The 12,677-nt window shown below is 48.9% G+C and overlaps 1 protein-coding gene across 3 annotated transcripts in view; it reads right to left on the bottom strand.

Annotated features, from left to right (window-relative positions):
* FHOD1 (formin homology 2 domain containing 1) overlaps positions 1-12,402 on the bottom strand; it is a 33,159-nt gene extending 20,757 nt beyond the window's left edge. For 2 of the 3 annotated variants that reach the window (XM_081201814.1, XM_081201815.1), the window contains exons 1-3: positions 12,136-12,402; positions 3,361-3,467; positions 2,913-2,977 (exon numbers count right to left, since the gene is read on the bottom strand). In XM_081201814.1, the coding sequence (XP_081057940.1) occupies positions 2,913-2,977; positions 3,361-3,467; positions 12,136-12,336 (373 nt within the window). In that variant the 5' untranslated portion in view covers positions 12,337-12,402. The remainder of the gene's footprint in view (positions 1-2,912; positions 2,978-3,360; positions 3,468-12,135) is intronic. The other variant, XM_081201816.1, reaches the window with a different exon arrangement.
* Between the last annotated feature and the right edge of the window lie 275 nt (positions 12,403-12,677).

The raw sequence follows: 12,677 nt of genomic DNA, 5'->3' as shown, positions 1-12,677 counted from the left end.
TATAACCTCAAACCAAAAAGCAGCCGGTCACTGGCACGGCCCCATGGCCAACTTAGCCCTCCAAGGCCCAGGGCAAGTGTAACTGGCAGCCCCACCCCCAAGCAAGGGCCTGGGATTTAGACTTGCTTTTCTCCCCAGACTGTCAGCTGCTTTGTAAACTGAAAGAAGTTTCAAAAGCAACTGGTGATATGTAGGGGAGGTGGTCAGCTTTGTGATGGCAACCCAAACACCCCACGTAGATGAGAACAGGTTGCTGGATCAGACCAGTGGCCCAACATCCTGTTCTCAAAGAAGAGGCCCACTAGAAGCCTATGGGATGTACATAAGCACAACATGCATGCAACAAACCTCTCCCCTGTGGTGATTCCCAGAAACTGGTATTAAGAAGTATCCTTTCTCCAACAGTGGAGGTAGAACACAGCCACTGTGGCTAGAGAACATGAAATTGTCTATATCATAGGCATGAAATTGTCTATTTCTCTTTTAACATCATCCAAGTTAGTGGCCATCATTATCTCTTGTGGAAGTGAATTCCATCGTTTAATCACACACCATGTGAAGAAATACTTAATTATGTCTGTCCTGAATCTTCCAACATTCAGCAAGTCAAGTTTGAGAGCTAGCACGGTACATAGTGATAATGGTGATGTACCGTATCAGAACATGTTAATTGACCAGAGCGATAAAGCACGCAGATTTTAATTAAAAGCCGGGAATCACTTCTTTTCTCACCAATGGAAAACATTTGTCTAGCTGGCTGTGGAGTCCCCCCTCCCTGTAGGTTTCAAGAAAATGTGGGGCAGAAAATATTGCACTAGAGTCTATCTTTTCCTGGGCAGAGTTATGTGAGACCAATTGGATTCTTTCTGCCTAACTAAAAATACCATCAGGGGTATCAATCAGCACCTACAGTCCTACTGCAAGAGAATGCAACCATGCAAACAGAACCCACTCCTCCCAGGGAAAAGGCCTGGCACTCGACACTTCTCTGCAGCTTTCTGACCCTATGTAGAGAGAACCTCTAACAGAGAAAGAAAACAAGGGTTGGATAACAAAGAGGCAAGTGACCCCACAGAAACAGTACATAGAAATATCTGTAGAGGAGCATTCAGATTATGGAGTGCATTGGTCCACCACAACAGCAAGCACATTCCCCCCTCGGACACTAGCCTGCCAGGAACAACAAGGTCAAAGAGCAGCCTGTGAACTTTGGCTCCACTTCAGGATTGCGTCTGCCAAACCTTTCCCAGAATGTTTCATGAGTGAAGCAAGAACCCAAGTAGGGTTGTGACTGTAGAACTTTAATTTGCAAAACTATGGCAGGAAAAGCAACAGAAAGCCATGTGTTTTTTTATGATTCCTGCCGGGCCAAGGACTTCTCTCTTTTCTCACACTCCATTATTTGCCTGACTTCCAAGCTACATTCCATGGTTGTAGCCCCTTCAAAAGACACTCTTTAAGGGTACATATTTCCCAAGCAGGCAGCAACAGAGCACTGGGAACTCAAAGAGCAGGGCTGTTTACCAAGCCGAACCCTTGTTGCCTTCATGGTCTCTTCAGTGTAGATTCAGCATCTTCTGCTAACTCCTTACAACTACCATTATTGTCCGAATGTGTTGGAACTGCAACCATCCTAGTCAGAAAATACTAACTAGCTACTACTCTAACAATTGCCAGGTTTCTAGAATTCCTTGCTATATGAAAGATTAAGCAGGAAGGAACCCTCTCCACTGACTTGGTTAAACATCACCACTCAAGCCCCTTCCTCCTCTTCTGAGGCTTGACTTCTTCTGGCCACACTGGGATAATGAGAGAAGCCACAGGGAAGAAGCCGGTGCTTCAGCACTTCCTCCCACCAGCATCCTCCCTCACTGTGGTCACCCAACTGCACCTCCCAGATAAACCTCTGGCTCTCCAGGACTCTCTCTTGGGGCAGTCCTGCTGTCCAGTACATGGAGTCTATTTTGAGTGCAGAGGGAGAGGCCCAGCAGCCGCCCACACAGGCTCCGGAAATACTTGCAACATTTATCAGCTCTGACAAGACTGGATGCAAACCAAGGGAAGCCCGGGAGTGCGTGTGCTGAATCATAAGGAAACAGCAGGCAGGACTGAAGCAACAGCAGAGTAGCATGCAGAACAATTGCAGGCAGGAGGCAGAGGGAAGAGGCAGCCGTCTGCTGGCTCAGTTGAGAAGCAAAGCTTCCCTCCCCCTCCGTATGAGTTGTGAACAGTTGATTCCTTCAGTTGGACAAAGGTACCTTAAGGCTGCTAAGTAGGAATGGGGAATCTTTGGCCCTCTGGACATTGTTGAACAACAACTGCCATCATCCTGACCCATGGGAGATGAAAGGCCACAGGCTCTAACTGTGCTGCAAAGCAAGGTGTCCCAAGAGCCATATTTCAGGCTTGCAAACTGGCACTGGTAATCTGGGTAAAACCTCAGTTTGGAAGAGTTTCTTGGTTGTTACACACTCAAATTAAAATAGGAAGAGATAATAAGCTTGACTGTCAATCTTTTGTACCCTAGAGGGAGTAGAAATAATTGGGCAAACTTGGCGGTTCCAGCACTTTTAGCTTTGCTTACTAAGTAAAAATAAAAGTAAACCTACTGGATTGGATCACTCTTGAGGGCAGCAGAAAGTTTTCCAGGGCAAGTTACCCTAATTTGCACAGGAAAAAATTCCAGATAACCCACATCAAGGTATTTTTTCCCCCGCATAGCACTAGAAGAAGCCAAGTTCAGAGTTAGGCAGCGGTGGCAGCAGTGGCAGCAGCAGCAGCAGCAGCAGCAGCTGACCCTGTGTTAGCCCTCCCGTGGTCGTGCCTTGGAAGGCCAATCCCAACAAGTACTTTCAGAATCCGTGGTCAGCAAGAGCTAAAGAGCTCCAAGCAATAACAGAGTTGAGACTCACCCAGGATGGTCTGGACTCGGACAGACAGCTGTGTGCGGAGAAGCAGGATGGGCCGTCTCCCTTTGCTGCAACGACAGAAAAGGAAACAGGACCTAGATCAGCACAGGCTCCCTGAGCCCCAGTCTGCTTCCCAAGAACACTTGCCAGCCAGCTACTGGGAACCTCCTCCCCCTCCTCTTCAACACATTTGCTCACCAAACAGCTGAAGAGAGAAGATGCCACTGGCTCAGTAGGGAGTCAAGAGGAACTTGGGGCACTGACCACCTAACCATGCCAACCTCACAAGTGTGGACATCTACTAACAACCATATTTCGGGATCTGCTTGACAAGATTGCATCAGGTGTTAGGGTTAAATGGCAACCTGTGAAGCCAGAAACCTATGGAAAGTGCTGCCCAATACAGGTTGGGAAAGAGTAAATATACCCTGCAGCAGAGAGATATTTTCACCTGATTTCTTCATAGAACCCTTCCAGCTCATCTTTCTGCTCCAGCAGGGAAAGCTCCAGGTCCAGGTAGTGCCCAGAAGGCAAGACTTGCAAGGTGCAGTCCTCCAGCTGCAAAACACAAGCACATCCAATATTAGAGAGGGAGTCTGCCTGCCTGCTCACTTAGAGAATCAACAGGGCAGGAAGGCTGACTAGCACAGGGAACAGGCCCATCCTGACAGGCACCCTGTGCTCCTTCCCCAAACCCTTCAAGTTTAACAGAAGAATTAATTCAGACTCTCCCCCGGTGACTCAAAAGACACAAGGAAGTGATAGCCAACTTCCCATGATTTGGGGGTGGTTAGCGCAGAACCCTCCCTGGCTCCAAACATACCCTCAAGTACGAATACTTGCTACCAGAAAAGGTGGCATGCAAGGTTAAGCTGATTAGAAACCCACCCGCAGCTTCCGCTTCCACCCTTGTGCTACCTTTCCCTCTGCTCTGAATGTGGGTGAATTGCCACAGGTACAGCTACGGTGGTGGGCTGGATGCCGACCATGGGCCACTCCTGTTCTAAAGCATGCAGAACCAAAGCCATTATGAAATAAAGCCCTAGGCTCTACGTCCCCCAGGAAGGAGGATCCCAGGAAGGAGGACCCCAAAGCAGATAGAGCCTCCAGCAGATGGCTTTCCTCAGTGGACGAGCAACAGGAGCCTTGGGGTGAGCAAAGAACTCAGGAAGGGTGAGCTGCAACTCAGAATTCTTGGAATGCAAAGACCACTCAGTGGATAAAAACCCCAGCAGAAGATGGAGGCAATGTCTGAAAATGACCAGCAAAAGAGGGAACTGCCCAAAGAGTGACTGCAGAAAGGAGTTGGGTGTCTCTATTCCACTTTCTGTTTACTGGTTTTACTGCTTAAGTGGATTTTAATTGTGTTGTAAGTCACACGGAGAATCCTCTGGCTTGAGGAACTGAATAGCATATGTTGAAACTGCATAAAAGATTCCATTTCCAGTGGTAGCTTTGTGTCAATCTACAGCCAGCATGCCTGTACACTACTAGGATCTCTCATTTCCAGAAACTCTTTGTGGTCAATGTGATGAGGTTAGAGAAGATGCCAAGGTGGTTTGGCCCCCTGCCTGCACCAACTGAATAGACAGCCCAGGTGTTCAGAAAGAGGGACAGGAAAGAAAAGTGGCGTGGTAGGGGCTATTTCTGCTTTAGAAGTAGCAGAGGAAGCTTGCAGGAAAGACACAGAGATCAGCCTGAAGAGCAGAGCAAAGCAAGATTGTGAGGATGGTTCTTGGGAGAAATAGCTTCCCCAGGTGACCCAAGTATGCCAGATATGCTGGAAAAACGGGAAGTGAGGTGTCAAGCTTGGGAAGGGGAAAATGTTGCTAGCCCAATACTGCAGAGACAGGCAGGCTGCACCAAAAGCCAAGGGCTGTGGGGTTTCTCTCCTCCTCCCAACAGTTTGCCTTCACTCCCAAAGGCAGACTCCTCCACTGTCTCCAGAGACAGACGGATGCTAACAAGAAAGCCCAGAGAGATGCAACCAACTTCATCTCAGAGACAGGGAAGATTGAGATCTGCCGCCACACCCCTCCCTCCCTTTGCAAGACTTGCAGCTGACTCACCCCATGCTGAGTCAGACCTCATCACCACAACGGGAAGCTCCCAGCTATTCCCAAAAGCCATCACAAGGGAAATGCCTGATCTGAGGGGAATATTGCCTTTAAGCAAAAACAAAAAACAAAAACAAACTAGCGATACAGCTCTGTTTCCAAATAGTAGGCTTTGCATTGATCAGAACAGGGATAGGAAGCCCCACATCCAACACTCTGAAGGGCTGTCAAACTAGCCAAACTTGGATCGACACATTCATGCAAGGAGAGCTGTGCAATCCAGAGAGGGATTAGGCTGCCCCTCTCACCTGCTGCTCAGCCAGGACAGGCAGGGAGATGCTTCTCCTCCCTGTGGAAGGCACAGCAGGTACTGATACAGGAAACAGCTCCTCTTGGGAAAAGGGCTGTGATGCAAATCCCCTCCTCACCATCAACTCTTTGGTTGCTCTCCAAGGGCAGGCAATGTAGAGTTAACAAGCCTTGTGAAGAAGAAAGGCTGGCCAAGTCCCAGGCCTGCTGCTGCCCCTCCCTCCTGTGATGAGCTTTGGCAGGAATCCTGCTCAACCTCAAAGAGGGCACAGTATTCTCAGTTCCAAGACTGATTCAGGCCATTCCAGTCCTGCCTGTCCACGTTCTGGACAGCTTCAGTGAAGGACAATGGGCCTGGGAAGGCAGAAAGGCATGTTGCAGGGCTATTCAAAAAGGCAACGGGCTGGCCTGTATCCAAACATGACCCCTTCACTCAAGGATCAGTGCCTCTATGCAACATCTACATGAACATCTACATGAAACTGCTTGGGCGGGGGGGGGGGAGTGACCCAGAGGCTTGGACTGAAGTGGCATCAATATGTGGATGACCACCCATACCCGCACACACCTGGCTGCACTTGGGGGTCAGCAACAGAGGCCCTTCTTTGCTCATCCCAAGGAAAGGTGGAATTGGCAGGGATGCAGCAGTGGCCGCTCTCCAATGAGATTCATGGCCAACTGGGCTCCATCAAACAGCGGCACTACGGGCTTTCTAATGAGATCTTAAAACTTCATTATTCTTGCAGGATCTTTCTTGAAGGAAGGCTAAGTGGACAGGACTTTTCAACTGTTGAGCTTGGCTGTGTTTTAGTGGACGTGGGATGGTGGCTTGTTTTATTAATGGTTGTCTCCACGAGCTTTACCTATGACTATATTGTACTGATTTTCTGCCTTTTGTTGGAACGTTCTATATATTGTTATATGTTTAACTTGTATCTCATGATCAATTTTCTCAAAGACAGGATATAAATCTATTTTTAAAATGAGCACATGGAGTGTGCTGCCAGCCTCCCTAAAGCAGAAGGACCACCTCTTTTTGCCCAGGAAGTTGCCAGGCCATGAGCTAGCATGAGAAGCTTTCATCTTTAGGCGCAGTGGTAGGGCATCTGCTTTGCATACAAAAGATCCTGAGTTGCATCTCCAAGGAGAGTAGGAAAGATTCCCTGCCTGAATGCGTAAGAACTGCTGACAGTTAGTGTAGAGTCCACTGTTAGAGACTCAGATATATAATCTTACCGCCAAGTGGCACCTGAAACCTAGGCTGCAGTCACCACAATGGAATGACTAGGGGCTTTTTTGCGGTGAGGTATTATTATTATTAATTTCATTTCTATACCGCTTTATACTTTAAAGAAAAAAACCTCAGAGCGGTTTACATCACATTAAAACATCAAATAAAACCAATTCAGGCTTCAAGGAAAATATTTCAGTTCCTCCTCCTCTGGCATTTTGCTTTCCTCAGTCGCCAACCTGGCATCCAGAGATCTCCATGTGGTTGCAATTGGAGCCATGCCAGTTGCAAAATGTGTCTGGCTAATTTCTAACACTGGGTAGACCAGTGGTTCCCAATTGGTGGTCTTTGGACTTCAGGGGGTCCATTTACATAACAAAAACTTCTATACAGATATCAAAATTTTCAAAAGTAGGGGGTTCATAGCTTGGCTTCTGAAAAACACAGGGTCATAGAATCATAGAATCATAGAGTTGGAAGAGACCACAAGGGCCATCGAGTCCAACCCCCTGCCAAGCAGGGTCTGAAGTACTTAACTGGAACCACTGGTGTGTACAAAACTGAGACAGACGGATCCCCAATAGTCTGCTTCAGGATCAGACAGCTTCTTGCAGTCACCATTTAAAAACTGCTGCAAGATCCATTCCTCCATAGGCTATAGGAGGCAAGAGAGAAATTAATCCCTGATGGGGATCCTGGCTACTGAGAACTTCCCACTTCGGAATTAGAAGATGTCTAGTGGAGAATTTGGCATTCTACTCATCTCAGGAGGAGACCAGAAGTAGAAAGTTCCTAGCTCTCATATTTATCCAGCAACGTGGCCATCATCTGAGAAAGGCTCACAAGCTAGACCTGTCCAGGCTGGCAGAGCTTCCAGAACTCATAACATCTCTTCTCGTGGCTACTGTCCCCCAAAACCGAGCCTCGCATCAGAGAAGTCAGTCTAGATGCCCACCTTTCTTATCCCATTCCTTCCCCCTGCACCTTCCATTCTGCACCATGTGACCAGATTGTTTAGGCTCAAATTCTGCAGAAAGGAAGGAGACAAATGTACCAGGACCACACTATTTACGTTGCGCTTGTGCCTGAAAGAGAACAGCCCCTGATGATTAATGAGGGGTGTCACAAGCAGAGCCAACCCTTCATGCCAACAGTGCTCAGAAAACAAGGAACATAATGACGAACAGGCACCCACGACTGCTCTGGCAGGCAAGCTGATCAACTCTCCTTTTGGCCTGGAAACTGAGGCTAAGCCCTGCTTCTCATCTAAACACAGGACTCTGTCACCGTGTGCTGTGTGCTGAAGCTTGCTCTCTCTGTTTTCCGAAAGGGCCAGCCTGCACTTCTTTTTGAAGTGTGGCAGCCGTGGGCCTCACCCAAGTCTTGAAAGTCAGAGGCTGTGGTTAGGAGGGGATGCTCAGCAACCAGCACTGGTCACAGAGCCTAGCCACAGAATCATAAGGGTCATCTAGTCCAACCCAGGAATCTCAACTAAAGCATCAATGACAGATGGGCATCCAACCTCTGCTTTAAAAACTTCAGTGAAGGAGAGTCTAGTGTAGTACTGCTCAGAAGTGCCACTTGCTCAGATGCTCCTGCAACCCATATGGATTTCTCTCTTGGCTGCTCTGCTTTCCAGCCCCTCAGAGTTCTGAGCCTCACCTGGGATATGCAAGACAGGCATGAGATCAAGGCTGTTGTCAACATGGCAACTTTCAGAATCTTCCAAAATAGAGTTCCTGGGGGTGGGGTGAATTTATCTGCTCAAGTTTGCTGATGTAGCACAAATCTTAGAGCAGCCTCCCACAAGCTGGCACCCACCTATAACTCCGATCAGCCCCAAACATCTGGAGAGCAAGAGGTTGGGGAAGGTTGGCTCATCATTACCTGTGGCAGGCAATGGTAGTGGGGGACAACTGAAAACAAGATGGCCAAGAAACTAGCCCTCTTGTCAAAAGCAGCACACAAAGTTGGGAGTCAGGAATAGCCCTCCCAAGACAGAGGACAAGAAGTTCTTGATGGCCCTGAGTATACTTGGGAGAACGTTTATTTTTAATATTCCCAGATGAAATAGCTGAAACAAACTCCAGAGGAAAATCTGACTGTCACTGGACTAATTTTGGACACAGAAGCTGGTCTTCGCTGTGCATGATTATCCCGTCTGCTCAGCGTACAGGAGAGAAGTTTCCAGCAACACCATTGCTTTGCTGCTACTAAAACCAGGACTCAGTCCACCCTCAAGGGGCAGCACCTTTGCTGCTTCATCAGGAATGCCCTCAGAATGAGGCCCCTTTACATCAGCCCAACATCTCCAATAAGGCTACGCCCCTACTAGGGCACACGTGACAGGCTCTGCAAATGCTTTTAGGATTAAATGTGGACAGACAAGACTCATTCCAGGAGTCAGAGTGTGGGTCATCTTCAGAAAGCATGTTTTGTACTACAAAGGTCAGTCTGGAACAAGAATTTCAGGAACTGATTTCCCTTGTAAGAACACTAAACAAAAAAGTGAATTATGTGAGGATATGACTAACAATACTCACTAATTAAAGTGATTTTCACACTCTAAAAGTAGGGGGGGGAGAGAGAGAGAGCAACCGCTTAGCCTGAGGCTGGTACCTTTAATTCAGGCATGTTCCACCTGGTCTTTCAATGAGCTCTTGCACTTCCCACTACTCACCCATCTACCATGTAGCAAATTGATCTTGAGACACACCCAGCATCCTTTACAGTCTCTCAGCCCACACTTCTCATGTCTACCCTACACTCTGCAGCCCACACCAATCACCTTTGTCACTACCTTTCTCAAGGAAACAGAGGGAGGGTCTCTGTAAAGTTGGAAAGAAGTTAAACAAGATGGCTCAGCTACAGAGTGAATACAGGGAACAGGGAGGGCATTCAACCAAGGCCTGCAGGCCTGTTCAACAGTACACATGGGGTGGCGGAAATCAACCAAGCTTTCTAGGCCCCCATTCGCAAACCACGGACTCTGCCATTGGCACCAAGCGCACACTGCCCACCTGTTCCATTGCCTACAATAGGAAGCTTCCTTCCAAGCCCAATTTCAGCAGGGAGAGCACCAGAGACTCTGCAGGCACATGTATTGCCTGATACATGGTAACATTGTCAACAAATATAGTAAGAAAAGGAGAGCTAAAGAGGAAATATGAAAAGTTCAGTCTGGGAGGCAGTGGCGCTTGAGACAATGAAGCATCTGAACAGAAATATCAGTTGGGTGATGCAGAAATGGGAGTGAAAGGGAAAGAGCTACGCTTCAACCTCTGTGTACAGGTGGTCCTGAAAGCCATGGGAAAGTGGTCATTCAGTGTGTGGAAAAAAGAGCAGAAAACAACAAGAGATCCCCAGGCAGGCCCCTCAACAAAGAGAAAACAAAGGAAGATACTCCACCTAGGTAAATACTGAAAGAACACTTAGACAGACAAAAAACCAGATGAAAACAGAATCAGAGACTGACTGACGGGCATAAAGTAGGGTGTGTTTGTGACCTGTGGCCCTCCAGATGCTGCTGTTGTACTTCAACTCCCAGCAGCCAATGATCAGGGATGATGGGAGCTGTGACGTTCCATTCGCATAAAGAGAGTCAAGCAGGAGAGAGTGACCCCCCCCCCCTGTAGCAAAGGCACCAAACAAGGACCAAATAGTGACTTTTGTAGTGAGAGATCAACAGATTTTTGCAAGAGCAGTTCCAGGTTTAGAAGCCAGAGGAGGAAGGCAAGAGCTGAATTGGAAGATGAATAGCAGGAGTAAGGAGAACACTTCATAAGTTTGTAGGTGAAGAGTGGAAGGGGAAATAAGGCACTCCTGAGGAAACCTCTTCTGAAGCAAGTATTTTGCATTGGGAGGAAATCCTCCATTTGCATCAACATCTTCACAGTAGGTATTTTCCCCAAAACTATAGCAGGAGAGAAAGGGGTTACATTCCTCCATCAAGACCGTAGCAACAATCCCAATTGATGAATCCCCAGTTGATGCTCTTTGCCTTTTTTAGGGCGGTGGCAGCGGCAGAGGGGTGGGGTGAGGGGAGTCTGTGTTAAATGCAAAGAGGCACTGAGGGTTAAGTCTCACTTAGCCCTCAATTCCTGCAATATCTGCAATATCTAGACTATAATAAGAGTTGTTGTTTGTGCACACAGCCTGGCTCTAGAGCACATGTTTAAAACCCAAGCACACTTAGTTGGAACGACTTTGCCTGTTTGTTCCCAACCCCCTTTAGTCGCAACAAAAAAAATACCCCATGACTATTGACATGAGATATTCAGCTGCTTCATGCCAAAAATAAAGCAGCAAATGAAACAACAAATCAAGACCAACATCTAATTGTAGGGAGTTCAGCTTATTTAGAGGCCAAGAGATGAAAAGCAACCCAAACACACATCTTCCACCTCTGCTGGCCCAGGCTACAAGACACAACACAGGGACTATACCACTGAGGCAGCCAATAACTGTTCCTAGGATACCTCTGCAAGGCTGACCAAACAGCATGACTGAACACCAATCTATGGTGATCAAAATATCTGATCTGGCCTAAATATATGGTTTGAGTCATACTAGCACAGCAAATGCTACAGGCCCATCAATATCTTGTCAGTGCATACATTCTCAGCTATGATGTCAAGATATAAACTGGACAATATTCATTTATTGCATGTGTTTTGAGCGCTTATCTATTTCATGCCTGTGGCTGCCAAAAATTTATATATCATTTTAACTCTGTCACTGCTTTTTGTCTCTTGTTATCTCTGGACTGCAAAAAAATGTCATGTTAGACAGAGAATTGCGCAATGCAAACGTACCTGGACTGCATTCTAATACACCACAAGGCCATCTCAAGTTAGGCAAGTGGACCTTCTATAGCCATAATTTTGCACACAAAAATTCTAAGCTGGGAACCACCCAACTTTTAAGAAGAAATTTGTCCATGTTGTATTGCCAGGCAAAGCAGATGGGGACTCTGGCCAGAAATGCATCATCACTGATTTGTATGCCGCCTACTTATAGTAAGACCACGTGCAAGGCTGGAAGTTTTAAAAGTAATAAGAAATTTACAGAGCAGAAACCAAAAATCTAAAGGCAAGAGAGGAAGGCAGAAGGCAACCCCCCCCCCATAAGGGAATGATGAGCTTTGGGTACCCTAACCTTACTGTGGGGGGCTCCCCTTGGGAAGCTATGCCAGCCCCAATCTCCCTTGAGCATGCCAAGAGTGCAAAAAGGAGAAAAAGCCAGGCCTCCCTTGGTGGCTCTTCTCTCCTCCAGGGAGACCTTCAGATGCTGCTTCCCAGAAGCTGGATCACCCCTCTCTCCTACCCCCACCCCAGCATCCTGCCCTGATAGGAACCAAGCACATGACCACCGTGGGGCTTCAGGAAGCAGCAACCTCCCCAGCTGCGCACAGCGCTGTCCTCCCCTCGCACCAAGAGCCACCGGGACTAGTAGCCACGGGCGGCGGCGCCAGGCAGCCCCATCCAGGGAGCAGCTGGCCCCGTGGACTTCTGAGGGGAGCACAGCCAGAGGCTTCTACCGCCTCCTGCCCCGTTGCACCTTACGGCTGCGGTTTCGCCTGCCGGCGCTCTGCACGCGCTCAGAGGCCGCGCACATCTCTCTCTCTCACCGGGAGCGGGGCGTCGAGAAGGCGGTGGAAGGCGGGCAGCTGGGCGGCGAGCGGCAGCGCCTCGGCGACGGGCTGGGCGGGCGGGCGGCGCGGCTCCGGGAAGGCGGCGCACGAGAAGGGGTCCCCGTCCTCCAGGTACTGCAGCCGGCACAGCACCGAGCCCGGAGGCGGCGAAGCGGAAGGAGCGGGAGGCTCGCCCATGGCTGCGGCGCCCAGGCAAGCCTCGCCTCAGTCCCGGCGAGAGAGTCTGAGCCGAATTGCGGGAGGGGCGAGGGGCGGAGTCGAAACACAGCAGAGGGAGGAGCTACTAGCCCCGCCCACCCGGTCTCCGCCGTCCTCTACTGGCCACACACAATACACCAACACACACCGGGAGAGACCCATGCGGGCCACTCCTGCTGACCACTGAGAGCCGGAAGTATCTGCGCCCACAGAGTCCCGAGCTCTTTGGTCCTAGGGAGGGGGGCGCGCCGAAGCCTGATTGGCCGCCGCTGGTCTGGTGGGCGGAGCCATTTGCTGCCTGCTCCACGTGCGCGCGCTCC

The sequence above is a fragment of the Podarcis bocagei genome (assembly GCF_964188305.1).
Source record: "Podarcis bocagei genome assembly, chromosome: 7".
Lineage (NCBI taxonomy): Eukaryota > Metazoa > Chordata > Lepidosauria > Squamata > Lacertidae > Podarcis > Podarcis bocagei.
Note: the sequence above shows the minus strand (reverse complement) of the source record. Positions and strands in the feature narration are given on the sequence as shown.